We start from the raw sequence: 19,265 nt of genomic DNA on the forward strand, positions 1-19,265 counted from the left end.
GTTCCCATCCCCGTCAATGTGGTTTGTGGGTATGTACAGGGCCAGAAACACTGACCAAAGGTAAATGGGCTCCAGGCTGCCATGCCCTGGGGAAGGAACCTCATTCAGGGGGTTTCTTGCACGTTGAGATGTGCAAGAAACTCTGAACAAAGTGTGAGACTTCGCTTGCTGTGGAGCGCTTGGTGTAGTCAATGCAAAACGTACCAGGAATGAAAATGAGTGCAGCTACGATGGCTGCAGCTGTAGGATTGAATGTTACCTGCTCTGAGGGGAGAGGTGTCTAGTAGAGACCTGGATTCCCATGGGAGTTTCTCGCTGACCAGAATGTTTGTTTTGGGTCAGTTTTGTTGCAGTTACCTGGATAACTACCATCTTTGAAATACATTTAGATCAATGAGCCTAATGTAACTTCTGTGTTTTTGACATTCTCTCTTGAATGTTTGATTTATTTTTTCCCCCTTTACTGGCACACTTCTATCTACTTTGCTTCCTTGAATGTCTATTATTGTTCTTTGTGGCTAGGATCAGAAGGGATGTAGAACGCTGTGGTATGGGTTATTTGAAACTTCGCTACGTTTTCTCTAAATCCAGTAAGCCCATAAAATTCCAGAAAGCTCTCTGTGATAGAAGTTTGGAGGGTGCCACTTTGGCCAACCCCTTCAGAATGATATCAATAAATAGGATTGCTGCCCTGCGAGAATAAAGCGAGAGAGTTGTACTGTACTTCAGCTTTTTCTGTGCCAGTTGTTCTGAATGTTTCCTGAAGAGCCATGTGGTGCATCTTTTCTGCTCTTCAGCTGTCTATAAGACCATTTTAATGCTTTAGCAAGCACTGTTCTTGAGTGTCTGATCCATGTAGCATAAGTGTAAATACAGGTGTTAATATGACAGGATGTGTTCCACAAGCTGAATGAATTTCATCTTCTGTGGCTAACATTCCTGCAGATTTCTTGCTAAATACCTCTCAATGCACTTTAATACTGTAAAGCTTGAATTACAGCATGTGCAATTGAAAATACGTGTGTTGCATTTGTACATCAGGTATAATAATCCTTACAGCATGGAAAATGGTGGCTCATTGTTCAGAATTCACAGCATTGAATATGTAATCTGAAAAAATCAATCTGCTATCCCCACGTTTTTCAGTGAATGAGAATGTATTGAGTTTTGTACTAAATTTTCAGCTAACACTATCTGTTTTTCTTACTTTGACACGAGATCCGGATGATTAACTTGTGTCCTCTCTCTTTCTCTGCTGTCTTCAATAGAGCATGCATCATTTTGAACGTGAATTTTCGGAAAAGTAAGCTAATGCTGATTTATCTCTTTAAAGATGCTCTGTTTCTGTATGGGAAAGTTGAATGCAAATCTTAAACTTGCTTAGTATTGGGAGGGAATAGAAGAAAAAGATCTAAACATTCTTATGGATTATTTTAATGAAATACAGCATCTTTAAAAACTATCACTAAAATGATGTTCTTTGTTTGCATCCCATTCTCTCAGCAAATTTTTAATGCTATTTGCACAATTACTGTCACTTTAAATTCATAATTAAGTTTTTGTTTCAATTCAGGCATCAAGTTTACAGCATCTGATTTACTTCCTATTCCTTTTAACACACTCTCTTAACAAAAATGTCCCTGTAAAAAAACCCTTGGTAAGTTCTTGTTTGAGTGTTTTATTGTTATAACTGTAAATGAGTAAATGTGTGTTTGCAGGCAACTCCTTCCAGCATATGCATTGGAAAGGTCTAGGGATAATTGAGCACTTGTCTGAAATATTTTTCCTGGTAAATATGGGAAAATACTTCATTGTTGGGTAGAACAATTTTTTAGTAGATGTAGCTGTGTACAAATACACTGGAGTGAACTAAGATTTCCTTTGCACCACTCATGTCCAGAAGGACAGTGTGATTGAAATGAATAGATTTGAAGGATTTTCAGAATCAAGGTCTTAATTAACAGGTTCAATATGTAATGGTCACACCTAGTCAGATACTATCTTAAAACCTGTGTGTATTTATATTTTAAGGCAGAGATAGGGTGTAAGATCTCCTAAGAGTTTCTTTTAACTGTGTGTTGTTGGCAGCACAATTTCAATAATATTTAGTCCTGAGGAACTTAACACACTTGCAGGAAGGTGGCCTCTCCCCCTACTTCTGTGTCCATGACACCATTCTAAAATAACCAGACCAAAATCTGAAGGTAGCACATGGAAACTTGGACTAATTCTTATATAGTGGCTTTTTGCCTTTGTCAAATAGGTACCTTCTTTTGCTGAATGTATTACTGTTTGTATTCCACACCGAGTCCTTGCCACTGTTCTCATGATCATTCCCTATTGTGTCTTGTACAACCACTTGCAAAACCTCTTCGATCTCATCTTGCTGTTCCAGCTAAAAATCTTGTCTTTTTTCTCTACAACTCTTGCATCTCTTTCATAGGATAGTTTAGGTTGGAAAACACCTTTAAGATCATTTGGTCCGGCCTTTAACCAAGGCCAACTCCTTTGTGATGAGCCATTCTTGGCTCTTTTACAGCTGTTAATCTGATCCCAAGTTTGATGCTAGCGTTGGGACGCCAGACCTTTGTGTTTTTCTGCTCTGACCACTTTAACCTCGAAAGTGATTACTTCAACTGTTCTTGGTCTTGTTCTTGTGGCAAATTGTCAAGTTTTGCTTCACTGTGCTCTACTGTCAGTGTGTATACAGAGACATGAGAAACAGGACTCTAGCCTAGGGGATGATTTTCCAGTGTTTCTAATAACAAATTATATCTTTGGCTACTGTAAAAACACAGGTTTGGATATTTAGATGACCTCAAGGCATCAATATGCAGTTTGCTATTTCAGTTCATGCTAACATTGTGCAATGCTCTGATTACTTAAGAGAGTAGTTGATCCACATGCAACGGGCATGTTAAATTGTTCCACTTGATCCCTGGTATTTCTGCTAAGACTTGAATGCTACTTCTGAAAGGGAGGAGCGTGAAAACAAGAGCCCGATACAGACTTCTGTTTTCTTGTCACAGAGAAGGGTTTTCATGCCAATGAGAATTTCTTCTGCGAGTCTGAAGTGCTATAATCATAGCATGTATTAATGTTCATTGGCAAAATAGAATGCTTTGTGTAAATACTCTTTATTTGGAGCTTGGTACCATATGGTAAAAGTCTCAAAGACTGGTACAAATTGAAAATGAAGGAGCTTTGAGTTATGACTTTCATCTAATACAAATACTTTATTTTCTTACAGCAGCTTTTTTTTTTCCTTACTATTGCCTGTTAGTTTGAGAGAAAGCATTAGTTAGAAACTGAGAAGGAAGCAGAGCCCAGAGAGCATCTTGACACCTTTTTTTGCTTTGTGTGGCTGAGCTTTATCCTTTGAATACTTCTTGAATCCATGTCACACAATTTCCAGTAACTTCTTGGTATTTATTTACTTCATAGCAAGTATTCCTACTTCAGAAACCTTAATCTCTTGTTTGGCCTCACGTTGTTTGCTCTTTTGTCCAAAAGTATCATAGTTCTTGCTGCTTACCAATCTATTCCTTGTTGTAGGTTAGTTACCAAAACCAAGTGTTGGGCTATAGATGTCGTTTGTCTCTCTAGCCATATTTTGGAGTAATTCATGAACTAGACAATGGAGTTAAAGTTCATCATTCAATAATCCTAAATCTTAACCCTTATACCCCTCCTCATTCCAGAACATAAGAGAAGACAGGCCCATCATTCCCCACACAGCTTGGGATGTGCTATCAATGCCACCTTCACGTGGTTGTCTTGTGGAACAGCTCAGGGTCACCTCCGGCCTTTGCTCTTACTCCTGCCATTTATCTTTGATTACTTGTGTATAAATTATGGTGTAATGTGCAGCAGCTGAGTTGCACAAGAGCAGGGTGTTCAGGAGAGCAGCTTGGGGCAAGTCAGGCCATCTGCTGGGATCTGAGCTGCCAGGATCCTCACTGCTGGGTTAGATGCCTGCATGCACAGCTCTGGTCTCTGGCTTCCCAGCCCTCTCCCTGCAAGTTGTCAGGACACGGAGCTTGAAGCACGATAAGACAATACGAGAGGGATGTGACTGGGGTCAAAAGCAAGGGCCAGACTGCAAGGTGGGGGTACAGGCAGAAGGCAAGTGGTGTGAGTGGCAGATTGTTGTGATTCATTTGGCCTCTGAAACAGGCGTTTGCTTGTTTCTCCATGGTTGGTTGGTCTGACAGTGAAAGCGTAAAACATTTTCATAAACCCTCTATCTGCAGTTAGTCGTCTAAAAATGAAATATAACCTGACCAGGTATCACAAATGCTACAGCAATGTGGTCCGTGTGTGTAACATTAATCATATAAATATGAAGTTAGTAAGATCTGCTCCCAGTATTTGGTACTGCTTATGACCCAAAGGGCAAACAGCTTCACTGGGGACAAACAATAGAAACTGAGCCTGGGGAGCTCTGTTAATTGTTCTGTTTCCTTCAGTGCAAGATCACGTTTGAGTCATGTTTTGCATCCTTGCATACTGAGGCACTTCAGGCTTCTTTTAGAGGTGTCTCAGGTGACACAACTCACCTGCAGATAGAGGGATTTGATCACTTTGGCATTTTTCACCCGTTCTGTTCTTCACACTGCACTTGCTTTCAAGGAATGACGTGACTAGTGCAGGACTGACCTAGTCTGGCTACACAGCCACAGCGCTCTGCAGCAGGACCTCCTGGGCATACTCAAACATCTTCTCTCCTCAACTCAACAGGAGCATCGTCGATACCCCCAGCACCGCCACCGCCGCCCCTGCCACCAGCAGCTCCTCCTCCAAGTACAGAGGTGCCAATGCAGCCGAGCCCTCAGCCCGCCATCAGCGCAAGCCGAGGAGCTTTACTCAGCTCCATTCAAAACTTTCAGAAAGGAACTCTGAAGAAAACACAGACGTGTGACTACAGTGCTCCCAGGATCAGCTGAGGCTACCGGTTCCACCAGGATTGAATTCCCCTTCCCCTTCCTGTGCTGTCTCGGAACAAGCCCCTTCTGCGTGGCGACATTCACCAGCATAGAGCGGCTAACCACGCTGTAGCTCCATTTTACCCCTCTTTCAGCTTTCCTTGAGCAGCAGCACTGCACTGTGGATTGCATTGCCATGCTAAGTATTCTATTCTTTTATTTGGTTTTAAGAACTTTTTTCTCTAGCTACACTATCAGGGCTGTATGGCTGAATAAAAATCTGAAAATAGGAATGACCACAATCAAGGTGAATTGAAGCTTTTTTTTTTTTTTTCTAGTTCTGTTTCCCCACTTTTCTTGCCAAATTACAGGAATCTAGTTTTAGTCTGCTGTAAGATTTTTTCAGTACTATTCATATAACTGTAACTCATCTCACTCTTCCTGCATCAAATCAGCAAGTTTTGTTTTAGATAATCCAAAAAAGTAAAACCAACCCACCAAACCAACCTTTGAAGTATACTGCACAGGTGAGGGAACTGGAGAATTAAATCTTATTCCCACCGTATTTGTTGGTGGAGTAAAAATGCTGTCTCAAACTTGTTTTAATGGACATCCTACCTGCAACTCTAAAGGAAAGTTTTTTTTAAGTAAGGAAACAGGTGAAATGGGAGTTAATAGGGCACCGGGATATTATTCATGATTTAGTTAAATGGGACTTTACTTCAAGTTAATTTTACAGCTTAAACTTTATTGAAAGATCCTTTTTGATTTGACTAAAACCTTAAATTGCACTTTAAAGGATTATAGATAATCCATTTTTTAAATTCAGATACATCAGTGTTTGTTACTATGCAGAGAATGTCTGTACAAAGTTTCATGTAACCTGTGATATTCAGTCATTTTTATTAAAATGTTAATGGAATTCCTCCTGCAGTGTGGTGGTGGATGTATTCTGATAGAACTTTGCTTGCAAGCAGACTTCTAAAAACCCTAATAACACTTCTGCTACCAGGAAATACCCTGAGAGATATTCCTGGCTTGTAACTGAAATAGGACCTAAGCTCTTCTGTCTGCTTAAGAGAGGTAAGTATCCAGTTCAGTGGGAAGGCAGCTTTTCCTGACTATAGAGCAAGTCATGCTGCACAGACTGCTACAGGCACTGCTTACTCCGGTACTGGTTGCAGTAACAGAAGCTGCTGACCAAAAATTACCTGTCAGGAATAGCCCCTTAGCTAAACCCTGGTATGTGGTTGCAGTCTAGCAGCTTAAAAGCTACCACAGCTCTTTCTGAGCTCTTCAGACACAACCACTACTTTTGAATAAATAGTTTATTACCCAACTCTGAATAAAATCTTTTTTTTTTTCCCCACATATAAGAACTAGTGTTTGAGCATTCTATTGTTCATCCCTCTGGCAAGTTAAAAAAAAAAAACAAAAACATAAAAGCAACAAATAGGAGCAAGTGTTTTATCACTGTACATGACAGCTAGTAAAGCAAATGTGACAGCTAATAAAGAATAAATAGATAGTATTTCCCCTTGCATACCAAAGAGGATGAGGATCTTTAAGCTTGTGCGCAGAAGCTTTTCTGTGTGATGAAAGAGTACTCCTCAGCCTGAGTACATTAGCTCTTAACCCATGCCACAGGCCACTTTGTACAGATATAGTTGCACTTGCTGAAAGCAAGGCCTTGCTCAACTCCAGCTTGATTCTTCACCATCAAAAAGCCTTGCAAATAGCTCCTAGAGATATGCGGCATTCCAGGACTAAATTCAGGGCAAATTCCCCTTTTGCTACTATTTTTCACTCATCCACCATCACAGTCAGTTAAACACAGGTAGTCCAATAATTACAAGCCAAGCAGAAATTGAAGTGTTTTTTTTTCCTCCCTTTGAATTTTGAATACATGGAGATGTACAGCTGAAGTACAAGCTGACTAACAGACAAGCATTACCACATCATTGCTTATATCAAGTGTGGCTTAGAGGGTAACCCTGTTACACACAGCCATGTAAATATTTCTGGTAGATCACTGTACTTGACTGTACAAAAGAATGTAGCTATACAAAGTTACGCATACAACTTGCCTTACACCATTAATACTTTTTAAAGCAGGACTTTAAAACATGTATTTACAACTCAGATATTCAAAGTTTTCTTCACTGCAAATATTATATCTTTCACTTGAGGTATGCAGTTATCTTCTAAAATTTTTGCATAAGGCATAGGAACATCTGCACCGGTAACACGCACAGCTGGAGCATCCAAGTAGTTAAAGGCAGATCCTGAAACAGAAGACAGGTGTCAGGTTGATGCACACTATGGTTTTCCATCAATTTAGCATTTAAGGCCTAATATACTTTCAGTTTTCTTCCTGTAGTTCCAGAGATAGCTGTTCCTGCTCGTTTATCAGCATGCACTGCAGTTTAGACAGAAAGTTACCATCCTGCTTCTCACAGGCTCTTAGGATAAGGTTTACACCAGAAAGCCAGCTGAATTGACCGTATGAACACCGCTAGAGCAAGACAGCTACACTTAAGCTCCAACGAAGTTTCTCTTCATCTGGCTTTATCATGAAGTCATCAGAATTTAGACTAGGAAATGAGATCAACTTGTATATCGAAAACCTCAGTACCTTCCATGATCCTGGCACAGATTTCAGCTCCTACTCCAAACTGCGGCCATCCTCCTTCTACAGTTACAAGGTGGTTTGTCTTGATAACGCTGGCTTCCACCGTTTCGATATCCATTGGTCTAATGGTGCGCAGATTTATCACCTGAAAAAAGCACTGAGTGAGTTTCATGATGATCTAGGCCTGTTTTTTTCTGCTGTTTGGGTACACTGTCCTCTAGCACTTTGTTCTATTCTGACTTCCATGATAAGACTTAATAATTTCATTAACTTTATCCTGACAGAGACTCTGCAGAACAGTTCCTGGTGGCTCCTGGGAAGTGTCAGACAGATGAGTCTTGCCATATATAGATACAACCATGCTGATAGGTAGCGTCATTGTTCTGCTTACACAGAGAGGCCAATCTGAACATCTTTAGTAGTTCTGCCTTAAGTTTGTGATGAAAGAGTCAAATGCAGAAACATGTAACACACATGCTTGGCTTGTTGACTGCTAAGGCACTTAAAATATAAAAAGCTTGTTGTTTATAAACTGACATTCTGCAGAGCCTGAACAAAGACCCTGTCTGCCTTTTTGCCCTAAGTCCAAGGAAAGGGAGAAGCAACAGAAACCCCACACACCTCACACTCTACACCTTCTTTGGCCAGTACAGCAGCTGCTTCCAAACAGTGTCCAACAGGTCTTGAGTGTGACACTAATGTAACATGAGTTCCTAGAAAAAAAGTGTTAAAAAAGCAAATAAAGACTTAAAGTTTTTCTCTAAGTCCTAGATTCTTTTCAAGGTAGCGTTAGTAGTCTCTTGTAATTTAAGTCCCTTTCATTTAGTTGAAATGTGAAGTATTCCACACCCATACTTAACATGGAGAGTGGTAGTAGGACTATATGAAGACACAAACTTTATCTTTTAATTTGGAGATCAGATATTTAATAGTTTTTACATTTTCCCTTTTGAGCATTTGTATCATTCAGTGGTAATTTATGAACAAAGAGGCTGAAATGCTACAGTGATCTTATCCATTTTTGAAAAAGTAATTAAAGGCGAAGAAAAAAAGGTTTCCTTGCACATCACCTACACTATCCCTACAGTAAAGAACAAATCTTTTAGAAAGGTGCTGTTTGAAATGCGATACAGAGAATCAGGTAATTTTTCTTTATACAGGGAACAGAACAATTAAGTATACTACAGTACAAGTAACATTGATATTTGAAACACTTTCTTATGTCCCATGACAGGAGTCTCTCTCAACAGTTGAATTTTAAAAACAAAACAACAAAAAAAACCAACAGTCCCCTGGCAGTTCACTTAGTAAGGATACAAAAAACATGTTCTTGGCTTACCTTCCCTTTCTATTTTGGCTTTTCCAATTGGAACAACAAAATCCTTTGACTGTGCCTGTTCAGACATTTCAAAGGGAACACCGTACAGCAATTCATTTTCCAGCATCACAACTAGAACAAAACACATTTGGGTTAACTTGTACTTCCAGAAGAGGAGGACTGTGCTTATAAAACTGTATTGCAGCAGACTAGCTCAAGATAGTGACTCTATCCAGGCAACAGAGACTTCATTACATTTGTAAAAGCAGTAATAATAACAACAACAGTATCAACAGTCTACTCATCGCTACTGAATCAATTTTAAAACTGTCTAAGGTTTAATATTATACGTGATAAGGTATTTAGCTTTTGGCATATGACAGTGATAGATATTTACACAAAAGATTTAAAGAGCTTCGTATGTTTCCTCCTTAAAAAACAAACAGAAACTGACAGAATATAGAGCTGGGAAGCATAGGCTGATGAAGGTAACTGACTTACAAAGCCTTTGTTTTTAAAAAGGTAGACTGTAAAATTTAAGCCTGTATACTCCGCTTCACAAACTAGATCAAAGAGAGTGGGAAAGGTCACGATGAATAACTATTTCTGTAGAATTTCTAGTTTCAGAAAGGTTTTAAATTTTGCACATGTACTTGTGAGAAATAAAAAACAAAAATTGCCCTACTTTTGGTTAATGAGATTCTGAATTTATCATCTGAAAAGTGCACATGGTCCGACACTGTATATGTAGGAACTCCTCCTGACTCATCTCCCTCATTTTTAACTCCTTTACGGTAAGTCCATAAACACAGCTTCTAAGCTTTCAGATTGGTACCAAACTACCATTAAGGGTAAAACTGGCAACAGCACAAAGAGGCTACTGCTAGCAAGCCAAATAAGCATTAGGAAAAAATTAAGTATCAGCATCAATACACCTAAAATATATATTTTAATATGAGGCAGGAGGGGAAAACGGACATTCTTTTCAGCACTGACTGTGAGATAGCACCGTGATCTGTGTTCACCTGGATTGTCATCCCGGATTGCCGCTTTCAGCAGACCTTTGGCATCTTCTGAGCTCCAAGGACTAACAACTTTGAGTCCTGGGCAGTGCCCGTACCACGCCGCGAAGCACTGCGAGTGCTGTGCAGCCACGCCAGCGGACGCCCCGTTGGGGCCTCGGAAGACGATGGGCACGGGGATGGACCCTGCGGACATGTAGCACGTCTTGGCTGCCGAGTTGATGACCTGATCGATGGCTTGCATGGAGAAGTTGAACGTCATGAACTCGCACACCGGCCTCAACCCTGCCTGTTGAAGTGTCAGATGAGAGGTTGGTAAGCTAACAAAAAGCGGTTCGTTTCATGGTGTAATTAAGAAGGAACGTGAGGGTACAGACCATGGCAGCACCGACGGCGATCCCCGTGAAGCCCATCTGCAAAGAAACAAACGGAGAATAAGCACGGGGGGCGCTGAGCCGACCTCTTAGGTACAAAACATCCGAAGCCATACCTCAGATATCGGCGTGTCGATGATCCTCTTGTCCCCATACTTCTTCCACAGCCCCCTGGAGATCTGCGGGGCAGCAAAACGCCGTCAGCCCCCGTGGTTGGCCCCCCCCCCACCCCCCGTCCCGGTAACGGCGCCCCCTCACCTTGTAGGCACCGTCGTACTGGGCCACCTCCTCCCCCAGCAGGAAGACTCGCTCGTCCCTCTCCAGCTCCTCGTCCAGCGCCTGGTTCAGGGCGTCCCTCACCGTCACCTGCGGGGCGACACCGAGCTCGTCCCGCTCCCGGAGCGCCGGGACGCCCCCTGCACAGCCCTACCCAGCCCTACCCAGCCCAGCGGCTCCCCCTCGGGGCTCTGCTTCCCCTTTTTACCTGGATGGCGGCGGCGGCGGAGAGGCGGAGGCCGCGGCGGGGCTGCGGGAGGCGGCAGCCGAGGGGCGCCAGGAGCCGCAGCGCCCGGCCCGCCGCCATCTTGGCCGTGTCCTCTGAGGGGCGGCGGGAGCAGCGCAGCCCCGCGCCCGGCTCTCGCGAGACCTCGCCTCGCAGTGACGCCGCCGGCTGAAGGGAGGCGGCGCCCCGCCCTCACCCGACCGGAGGGGGCGGGGAAAGGGGCGTGGCTTCACCAAACCACGCCCCCTCCCTCCCGCCGCCCCGGTCCGCTCCCCCCTCCCCGTGCCCCCGCCCCCGCCCCCGTCCCCGCCGCCGCCGCCGCCGGGCCCTGCGCGGAGCCGGGAGCTGCGCCCGTGAGTGCGGGGCCGGGCCGCGCCGCGGAGCCTTGGGGGGGGCCGGGGGGGCTCGGGGCTGAGCGCCCCGGCTCGGGGCCGGGTCCCGGTGCAGGCGGAGGGCGGTGGGTGCCCGCTCGGCCCGGGGAGCGAGGGGTTGGGGGGGGGGAACGGGAGGTACCGGGGGGGGTCCCGCAGCCCCTCGGGGGGCAGCCCCGAGCCGCTGGGGGCTGCAGGCGGAGCGCGGCGCTCCCGGCACCGGCTGTGCTGAATCACGGCCCCCGGGGGGGTGCAGCCGCCGTGAGCTGCCCCGGTGCAGCCCCGCACCCCCCCCAAGGTGCTCGTGGGTGGCCCCACGGAGGGGGTCCGCGGGGTGGGACCGGGGTCCCGGGGGGCTCGGGGCTCACGGTGGGGCTATTTGGGGGGGGGGGGGGGCAGCGCCGGTGTTTGTCTCCATCACTTAGGGTGAAGGCTGAGCACCGACCTACGGAGCTAACGGAGAGCGGGGGCTGCGAAACCCCACGGCATCCCCGTGCCTTGGCGTGGGGAGGGGGAGGGATGCTCCCCCGGTGAAGGCAGGCGCTGTGTGAGCAGATTTGCCAGCCCCCAGCCTTAGGAACCTGCTGCCGCCGTGCCCAGGGCAGCTCGGGGCTGGATCACCCTGGCTCCGTGCTGCCGGCGGCTCCTGGGCTGCAGCCCAGTTTGTGGTGGTTCAGGTGGGTGGCTGATAGAGATTTGCTATCAAAACTTGCCTTCGGATTTTTAAGAGAGGCTCAGGAATAGAGGGGTTGTGCGTTGACAGCGTGCTGGGAGCAGGAGTTGCGTTTTCTCGTCTTTGGGGATCCAGATGTCAGGAGCTGGGAGCTCACCAAGTGGGCGAGTAGCTCGAGATACCACGTGTATTTATCCGTATAAATGCACGGCTGGCTTTGCACAGTTCCTGTCAACTTACTGTTGATCCTGAAACCCGCAGTACCTACTGAGGTTAAACAGTTTATGTAGTCATTGAACAGTTTGTGTTGTAATTTTGCTACCAAACTGTCCATCAATACTCCAAGCAAATCCTTCAGTTCATTTCTTGGAGAAAACTAGCTGAAAAGCATTCGGAGCAGCTCCAGTGGCACGTGCCTCTCAACTTCGACCTGCTAGGTACGTTTCTCCTCCTTGGTGTAGCTGTGTATGATGGTAAAATACTCTGACTTTCTCCAGGTGCAGCACACAGCCTGTGGCCTTGACCAATGTGATTGATGACCATGATCCTAGCAGTTAAAACGCTTCCCAGTGCTGCTGGCATTCCCCGGGTCCATCCCGGACGTGTGTGTGTCTGTTCGCAGATGCAGACATTCAGCTGCCTCTCATTTGCTTTCTCTGAATCTCAGCTTGCAAAATGGTTGCACGTTAGTAGCTCTGTGCCTGGGAGAAGCCCTGCTGAAGTTAATGGGACTACCTGTTGCAGTAATGTTGCTAGTAAATAGCCTTGTAATCCTCTGAGTCATAAAATATTAAATAAGAGTGAGCGTTTTATGAATGCAGGTATCCAATTTGGTGCATGTACTATAAAATGATGACTAGGGTGCTTTTCTTCGAAGGTACTTGCCTCTCATTGCTAATTTCTAGCTCTGGATGTGCATGGTGCTGGGCTATGACAGCTCTGATGACCCTGGTAACGCTGCGTGTCTTCTCCCCACTCGCAGGAAAAGCTTAATGAAGGCACGGCTGTAGGTTGACACGATCGATGCGCTCCTGCTTTCACCAAAGAGCTATGCCCTTAAACGGTGTCAGCACTCTGTCCGGCTGAGGTTCATCCCACACCAGTATTTCTGGCAGTTATTAAAGGCAGGCTGTCCCGGGCTGCATCAGCGTGGTGATGTGGTTTGTGAGTCCTTATCTCAGGAGGTACCTGAACCGCGCTATTTATGCCTGTGAAGTTGTCTGGAAATGCAGAGCTCCCAGGCTGGTGTGGGGAGCAGTGGATAGCTGTGGTCAGGCTCAAGCATTTTAGGATGGCCTCCTTGTGCCACCCCTTTGTGCTGTGTGTTTTGCTCCACCGTGAGCTCTGCCAGGTGGGTCTGTGCATGCCTGGCAATTCTCGATCCTTACACAAAGGTCAGTGGGACTTCTCGTTGCCACTTCTGCGTTGAGGGCTGGGTTTGTTTCAGCTAATTGCTCTCGTAACTTACTTACTGTGGTGCTGCGTAGCAATACTGTGATCAAAGATCAGTTCATGATCAGAAAGTTGCCGTCATACAGGCAGTTGAATCTGTTTCTTTCACTGAACAGTTATTGATGGAAAAAAAGTCTTGATTCATCTGTACTTGGGACTCAGTGAAGTTCCTGGCCGGCTGAATTATTTCAGCTTCAAGTGAGTGTTGTTCTTGAAAATGAAATACCTAGGCCAGTCTCTCCTATGATTTTAATACATCTTCATGCTATACTAGTGTTGTACATGGCCAGGGGAACAGCTATAAGTACGCGTTCCTTAAAGAAGGCAAAAAAAAACCCAAACCAGAAACCAGAATGTGAAAGGTCTGAGCTATTGATAAAAGCTAAGGAGCTGTACTTGAGTGACAATTCAAAATAGAGAAAACCTGAATGACTTCAAAAAAATAATTACAGACATTGGCAAAAGAGCTCGCATTCCAGGTTTATCTACTGGTGGGGGTGTGTGATTTAGTTTACTTTCTTGAGGCATGCTCCATCGCTAATTTGTAAAAATGGGATCCTGGTACGACTCGTTCCGTACCTTAATTCCTTAGTCTTCTGTTGTCTGACCTCATGATTTTCATGCAGTGGTTTTGTGTTTTCTTCTCTCGATAAACCTCAAGTGTAGCTGAGGCAGTGCCCGTGCTGCTGCCCCCCAGGCCTGGCCTGTGGAGAGTGCTGTGGGCAGGGCAGCGGAGCCCAGAGCAGGCCGCGCCGCGTTGTTCTGTGCAGAATGGCAGAACTTGCCTCGTTTTCTAGGAATGAGAAGGGCCAAGGTTGGGAATTAACCGTGAACCGTTCATTTTTTGAGAACGTAGGGCCCTGTCTCAGCTAAATCCTCCAGCTGCTTTTAGCTGTGTCCGTGCGCTGAAGTTTGCTGGTACCGGGGATGGGAGCAGAAGCCTCGGTAGCTGTGTAGTCTTTAAGATGTAAAAATAAACAAAACTGCGAAGCTGCACCCTACTTAAAGCAGGCTGACCTAAATTTTCAGCAGTTCTAGCAGAGACGCAGATTCTGGGTAGGGAATAGAGGCTTACTAACAGCTGGCTTCTCTACCCGGGTGTCCTTTAGCATGGTCAGCAGGCCACCTTTGGAAAGCTGGTGCCTGGGCTCATTCATGGCCCCTGCCTCAAGTCAGAAGCCAGGCTGTGGGTTTTTCTTGCCGTGCATGTGTGGAGAGAGTCCCCTTGTTATGCAAGTCAGCGGTTCAGCATCTTCTGGGAAGTTACAGCGTGAACCACTTCTCAAATTGCTTTCGTTGGAGCGTAGTTGAAAGGATGTTTGATGTCCTCTAGCTCGTCCCTAAAGAGATTTCTTTCGAGAGCGTGTGTCTGTGCAGTCCATTCGTGCGCTTTCTTTGTAGATTAATGTTCTTGCTATCAATTGCAGTTCTCCGCTATTGAATTATTAATTCTGCAGTGAGATTTTTTTTTTCCTGCTGTTCATTCTTTCATGCTTGATTTATTCTTCTGCACAGTTTGAAACTGGAGCACGGGAATTTTGACTGGCGTTCATGGATCGCGTGCGTGACCCCAAAGGCGAATAAACAAACTTTTTTAATTGGGAAAAGGACACTTGTCTTTCAAAGTGCTCAGTTTTCCAGGTGAAAAGTAGGCCGTTTGTAAATGTAAATTGTCCTCAGAGGCACGTTGCGTGTTGTTTAACGAATCTGGGATGGTCAGAACAGCCAGCAGAGTGGCTCCCCGTGTGCTCTGGAGGCAGTGCTATGGTAGTGTGGAGGGAGACGCAGGGAAAAGCTCGTTTGCAGATTCTGCTTCTAATGTGGCTTTGTAGCTGAATGCTCTCCTGGCAGAGAGCCTGCCTTTGATTAGAAAGCATTCCCCTTGGTTGTTCTTGTAGATACTTAGTCTGCCATGTTTTGTTGTTTGTTTTGTGTTTTTGTGTGTGCTTTCTCCTGCAGGGAGATAATAGGAGGTGAGCTGCGTATCCTTTCGACAACCTTCTGTTAAACTTGGAGTACCACGGTTCAAGCAATTGAACAGATGGATAATGGAGACTGGGGATATATGGTAAGTGATCCCGTGTAGATGAGCTGCATGACTGGGCTTTCAAGATCTCGAGGTAGGAATCCTTGCAGATCTGTCTTGCGTAGATCCAGAGTTTCAGTTATGTGAGAAGAAGAACTGAGTGTTAGAGGATCTAACTGGAGTGCTTCCCCTCATGTGCTGTTTGTGGGGAGCACTCCTGTTCTATTTCCTAGCAAAAATCAGTGAGTTCTTGACTGAGCATTAAGCTTGTTGTTGCCATTTTCCTAACACACAAAACATGAAAATAGTTTGTGCTTCTTGCATATACTTTTAAGGACTTCATCATGTTATTTGTAAGGAAAAATATTTTTCCTTTAAATCCTGTCCTAAACCAGACAAATGCATCTTATTTTTCTCCTCTTCTCATTCTCTAAACATTCTGCTGCCATGCATATGTCTCTTTTTCTCTGGCTGGCCTCAGTCCTGATTGTTAGGGTTGGTGGCCAGATGGGATTTATGTTCCTTTCTCTCTTGCTTCCTCATGTGCTATCTGGAAGCTGATGCAGACTGGCTTGGTGCTCTGCCCCCTCTTCTATGCAGCATGCTCATTTTCAAATAATTGTTTCTTTTGAGAGTTAAAAGCTGGAAGATTTTTGTTTGCTTGTTTTAGTGATGCCTCTTAACCAATGCATTGATTACTTTGATTGTGAGCTCTTGGTCTTGTGCCTAAACTTGCACTGTCTTCCTCTTTTGAGGGAGAAAAAGCGGCTTAAGACTTGTTCAGCTCATTTTTGTTGTTGTTGTTCTTCCTCTTGAAAGAGTGACAGATTTTGAAAGTAAGGAGCACTGATGGACCTCATTCAGATTAACTTGTTCTTCAGGAAATGTCTCTATTTTCATTTCCCCATCTGTAAAATAGGAGAAAAAACTTGTCTAAATGCAATTCTTAATTCTGTGACAGTACCTCAGTCGTTAAGATTTCTAAAGCATTCTGGAAATGTGCTTTCTGAATGTGAAGTGTGATCCTGTCTAGTTGCCAGCTGTGCCTTGTTGCTGGGTGGCTTGGATTTGCACAGGTTTGAAGACCGCTTAAAGGCTCCAAATGGGAGGAAGCGAGATTCTTCCTGGAGCCTGCAGTTCTCAAACAGCATTTGCCGTGTGTGTTGGTGAGGTGATTGAATCTTCTCGCCGTGGCTTGATAAACTTTGCAATTTCTCTTTTTCTAGATGACTGATCCAGTCACGCTAAATGTGGGTGGACACATGTATACGACATCCCTCACCACTCTAACGAGATATCCCGACTCGATGCTTGGGGCCATGTTCAGGGGAGACTTCCCCACCGCCAGGGACTCTCAGGGCAATTACTTCATTGACAGGGATGGACCACTTTTCCGTTACGTTCTTAACTTTTTAAGGACCTCAGAGCTAACTTTGCCACTGGACTTCAAGGAGTTTGACCTGCTTCGGAAGGAGGCGGACTTCTATCAGATCGAACCGCTCATTCAGTGTCTCAATGACCCCAAGCCTCTGTATCCTGTGGATACCTTCGAGGAGGTGGTGGAGCTGTCCAGCACCCGCAAGCTGTCCAAGTACTCCAACCCGGTGGCTGTCATCATCACGCAGCTCACTATCACCACAAAAGTCCATTCCTTACTGGAGGGCATTTCAAACCACTTCACCAAGTGGAATAAGCATATGATGGACACCAGGGACTGCCAGGTTTCCTTCACTTTCGGGCCTTGTGACTACCACCAAGAAGTGTCGCTCCGAGTCCATTTGATGGAGTACATCACAAAGCAAGGCTTCACGATCAGGAATACCAGAGTTCATCATATGAGTGAGCGTGCCAACGAAAACACAGTGGAGCATAACTGGACTTTCTGTAGACTGGCACGGAAAACAGATGACTGATTCTGACTCTGCAGGAGCCATTTCAGTGATTAGCAACTTAATTGAACAGTAAACCCAAGAGAGCCTGGATTTTGACTAAAGCAACAATGTGGTCTTTTTTTATACGAGTATTTATTGTTTATCATTAAGGACTGGAGGAGTTTCATTCTCTAGCAGCTCTGTCCTTTTGTCCTGTCCAAAAAAAAATGCATGTGCCTGTTCAGTCAAGACACCTTTTTGTTTGAAAGAGGGAGTCTGAAGAATTAGTACAATAGAGTATTTTGTGTCATTAACACAATTCTCTGACGCAACTTAAAGTGCTAAAATTACCTCTGTTTAAACGGTTTCTAATCCATCTAATGCTACACCACTGGGAGCAAGAAACAAACAGAATTTAAGAGGCAGATGGGGAAAAGCTGCTATCATGTAGACTAATGTAGTTTTTAAATCAATAAACAGTATTGTAATATTCTGCAAAAACAAATCCCACCCTTTAAAAGTACTTGATAAGTACAGTTTCTTACAGTTATGACAACTGTTTCTTTCTATGCATATAAATCAAGCAACCAAATATTATCTGTAGCCATGGAAATATGATTAGAAATATTTATATTGGATTCTGAGTGCAAAATGTCCCTGTGGTAGAATTCTTATTTTTAATGCCTGGTGCAATATTACTCCCAAGTGTAATGCCTGCCAGTAAGAAGCTAATAAAAATGTGAAATACAGAATACTATTTTGTATTTTGTTTGTCTTCTAGAACTCTAGTGCTTTATAAAACCCCCAAAGCATGTTATTCGGTGCTTCAGAGTAGCACAGATGCTCTGGTAGGGCTCCATTCTCCTGCATGACTGATATACTTTCTTCTTTTTTATCTTGATCAGTTGATCCAGCTGTCCTCATTACAGAAAAAAAATCTTATGTTTGGAAAACTATGCACTTTGACCAACATAAAGATGGCAAGTATTTGTACGGACCACAGGGATGGGGACAGAGGGAATGCTTGCACTAAATACTTGCAGCTACTAGCCAGTGTTATCCAGTTCCAGTGATTTATCTAATAGCTGTGGATATCATATATATATGATTCTGTTATTTTAACTGAAGTACTGTTTCTGATGCTGTTTGATTCAAGGCACTCTGTTTCTGTGTTCTTTCCTAATTTCACATAGCCATTTATGCTTCTCTTGGGCACTTTGTCACCATTATTTGTAGAATTTCTGGTTACGCTCTAACAAATGCCATTGGGAGTAGAGTTGATGTTTGTTTTGACTGAATGGATCACATTCTCCTGTGACGTTCTTGTCACAATTGTTTATTACCACAACTGCTTTCATTTCTGGGCTGTGTGGACCATAGCTCTTTGGGGATCTAAAATGGGGGTCTGGAGTTTTGTGGCTGTTGCTGGCTCGTGAAGCCTGGAGCCTTGCATCCCAGCTCTCAATCAGGCTTGTCTCAGCGTGTATTCCTCTGTCATATTTTGTCTCCCCTCTTCATACATTGTAGGGATTTTGACTTTTGTAGTAAGTGATAGTAAGAGCTTCTTTCTTCCAGAGGTGGAAAAGAAAAGCTGAGCTGATGAAGCTCAGGAAAAATAGTTGTTTCTTGCCTGCAACATACGCTAAAAAATATCTGTGCTAGCTGTCGCTGAACTATAATCACAAGGTGTTCTTTGCAAAACTTCATTTACTAGCAAGTTAATGATGGGCCCGGAACAACCTGGCTTTTCATAATTATGAAATCTCATAACTAGAGAAGTGGTATTCCAAATAATACACTTTATTGGAGTCCAAGATTTATCAAAAGACAGTATGAGCAACTCTATTAATGGGAAAGTAAATTCTGCAGGTAGTTGATATTGGCTTTGTCTGGATCTTCATTAGCAAGAAATACTTAACTGCTGAGCAAGTTCAGAGCTTTTTTCATTGTTGAAACAAGTGCATTTTCTAGCGTGCTTCCTGATATAAAAGAGTTCCTAGAAACCAAGGACCATAATTTTACATTCCTTAGGTTTTTCACTAAAGGTTGCTGGTATTTTTTTTTTCTGAAGATACTATACAGTTAAAACAAACAGAGGC

General features: G+C 44.2%; 3 protein-coding genes across 9 annotated transcripts in view; 2 read left to right on the forward strand and 1 right to left on the reverse strand.

Annotated features, from left to right (window-relative positions):
* The window catches only part of PXK (PX domain containing serine/threonine kinase like), a 35,369-nt gene extending 29,556 nt beyond the window's left edge, over positions 1-5,813 (forward strand). For 2 of the 5 annotated variants that reach the window (XM_032193867.1, XM_032193868.1), the window contains exon 18: positions 4,741-5,813. In XM_032193867.1, coding sequence (XP_032049758.1) covers positions 4,741-4,946 — 206 coding nt within the window. In that variant the 3' untranslated portion in view covers positions 4,947-5,813. Of the gene's footprint in view, positions 1-1,268; positions 1,304-1,573; positions 1,658-4,740 lie in introns of those variants that run through there. The other 3 variants (XM_032193870.1, XM_032193872.1, XM_032193873.1) reach the window with 3 other exon arrangements.
* Positions 5,814-6,235: 422 nt separating this feature from the next.
* PDHB (pyruvate dehydrogenase E1 subunit beta) lies at positions 6,236-10,898 on the reverse strand. Its single transcript, XM_032193874.1, has 9 exons — positions 10,756-10,898; positions 10,530-10,637; positions 10,388-10,450; positions 10,275-10,310; positions 9,901-10,186; positions 8,897-9,007; positions 8,179-8,270; positions 7,561-7,702; positions 6,236-7,210 (listed from the first exon to the last, which is right to left on the reverse strand). The coding sequence occupies exons 1-9, from the start codon at positions 10,852-10,854 to the stop codon at positions 7,065-7,067; spliced, it is 1,083 nt and encodes a 360-aa protein (XP_032049765.1). The 5' UTR covers positions 10,855-10,898; the 3' UTR covers positions 6,236-7,064.
* Positions 10,899-11,067: 169 nt separating this feature from the next.
* KCTD6 (potassium channel tetramerization domain containing 6) lies at positions 11,068-17,918 on the forward strand. Of its 3 annotated transcripts, none has more exons than XM_032194350.1 (3): positions 11,068-11,126; positions 15,229-15,337; positions 16,522-17,918. In XM_032194350.1, exons 2-3 carry the CDS (start codon positions 15,311-15,313, stop codon positions 17,206-17,208), a joined length of 714 nt encoding a protein of 237 aa, XP_032050241.1. In that variant the 5' UTR covers positions 11,068-11,126; positions 15,229-15,310; the 3' UTR covers positions 17,209-17,918. The 3 variants fall into 3 exon arrangements, with proteins under 3 accessions (XP_032050241.1, XP_032050244.1, XP_032050243.1); XM_032194353.1 differs by lacking the exon at positions 11,068-11,126 and adding an exon at positions 14,376-14,910; XM_032194352.1 differs by lacking the exon at positions 11,068-11,126 and having other exon boundaries at positions 14,376-15,337.
* Positions 17,919-19,265: the final 1,347 nt, after the last annotated feature.

This window comes from Aythya fuligula, chromosome 10, assembly GCF_009819795.1.
Source record: "Aythya fuligula isolate bAytFul2 chromosome 10, bAytFul2.pri, whole genome shotgun sequence".
Classification (NCBI taxonomy): domain Eukaryota; kingdom Metazoa; phylum Chordata; class Aves; order Anseriformes; family Anatidae; genus Aythya; species Aythya fuligula.

Bases quoted from the DNA above. Each gene is read 5' to 3' on its own strand.
- PDHB (XM_032193874.1), bottom strand. From the start codon at position 10,854: ATGGCGGCGGGCCGGGCGCTGCGGCTCCTGGCGCCCCTCGGCTGCCGC. The intron at 10,311-10,387 runs GTATGGCTTCGG...GTTTCTTTGCAG, and splicing joins TCGACACGCCGATATCTGAG to ATGGGCTTCACGGGGATCGC. The intron at 7,703-8,178 runs GTGTGTGGGGTT...TGCTTTTTTCAG, and splicing joins AAGAAGGTGTAGAGTGTGAG to GTGATAAATCTGCGCACCAT.
- KCTD6 (XM_032194350.1), top strand. From the start codon at position 15,311: ATGGATAATGGAGACTGGGGATATATG. The intron at 15,338-16,521 runs GTAAGTGATCCC...CTCTTTTTCTAG, and splicing joins ATGGAGACTGGGGATATATG to ATGACTGATCCAGTCACGCT.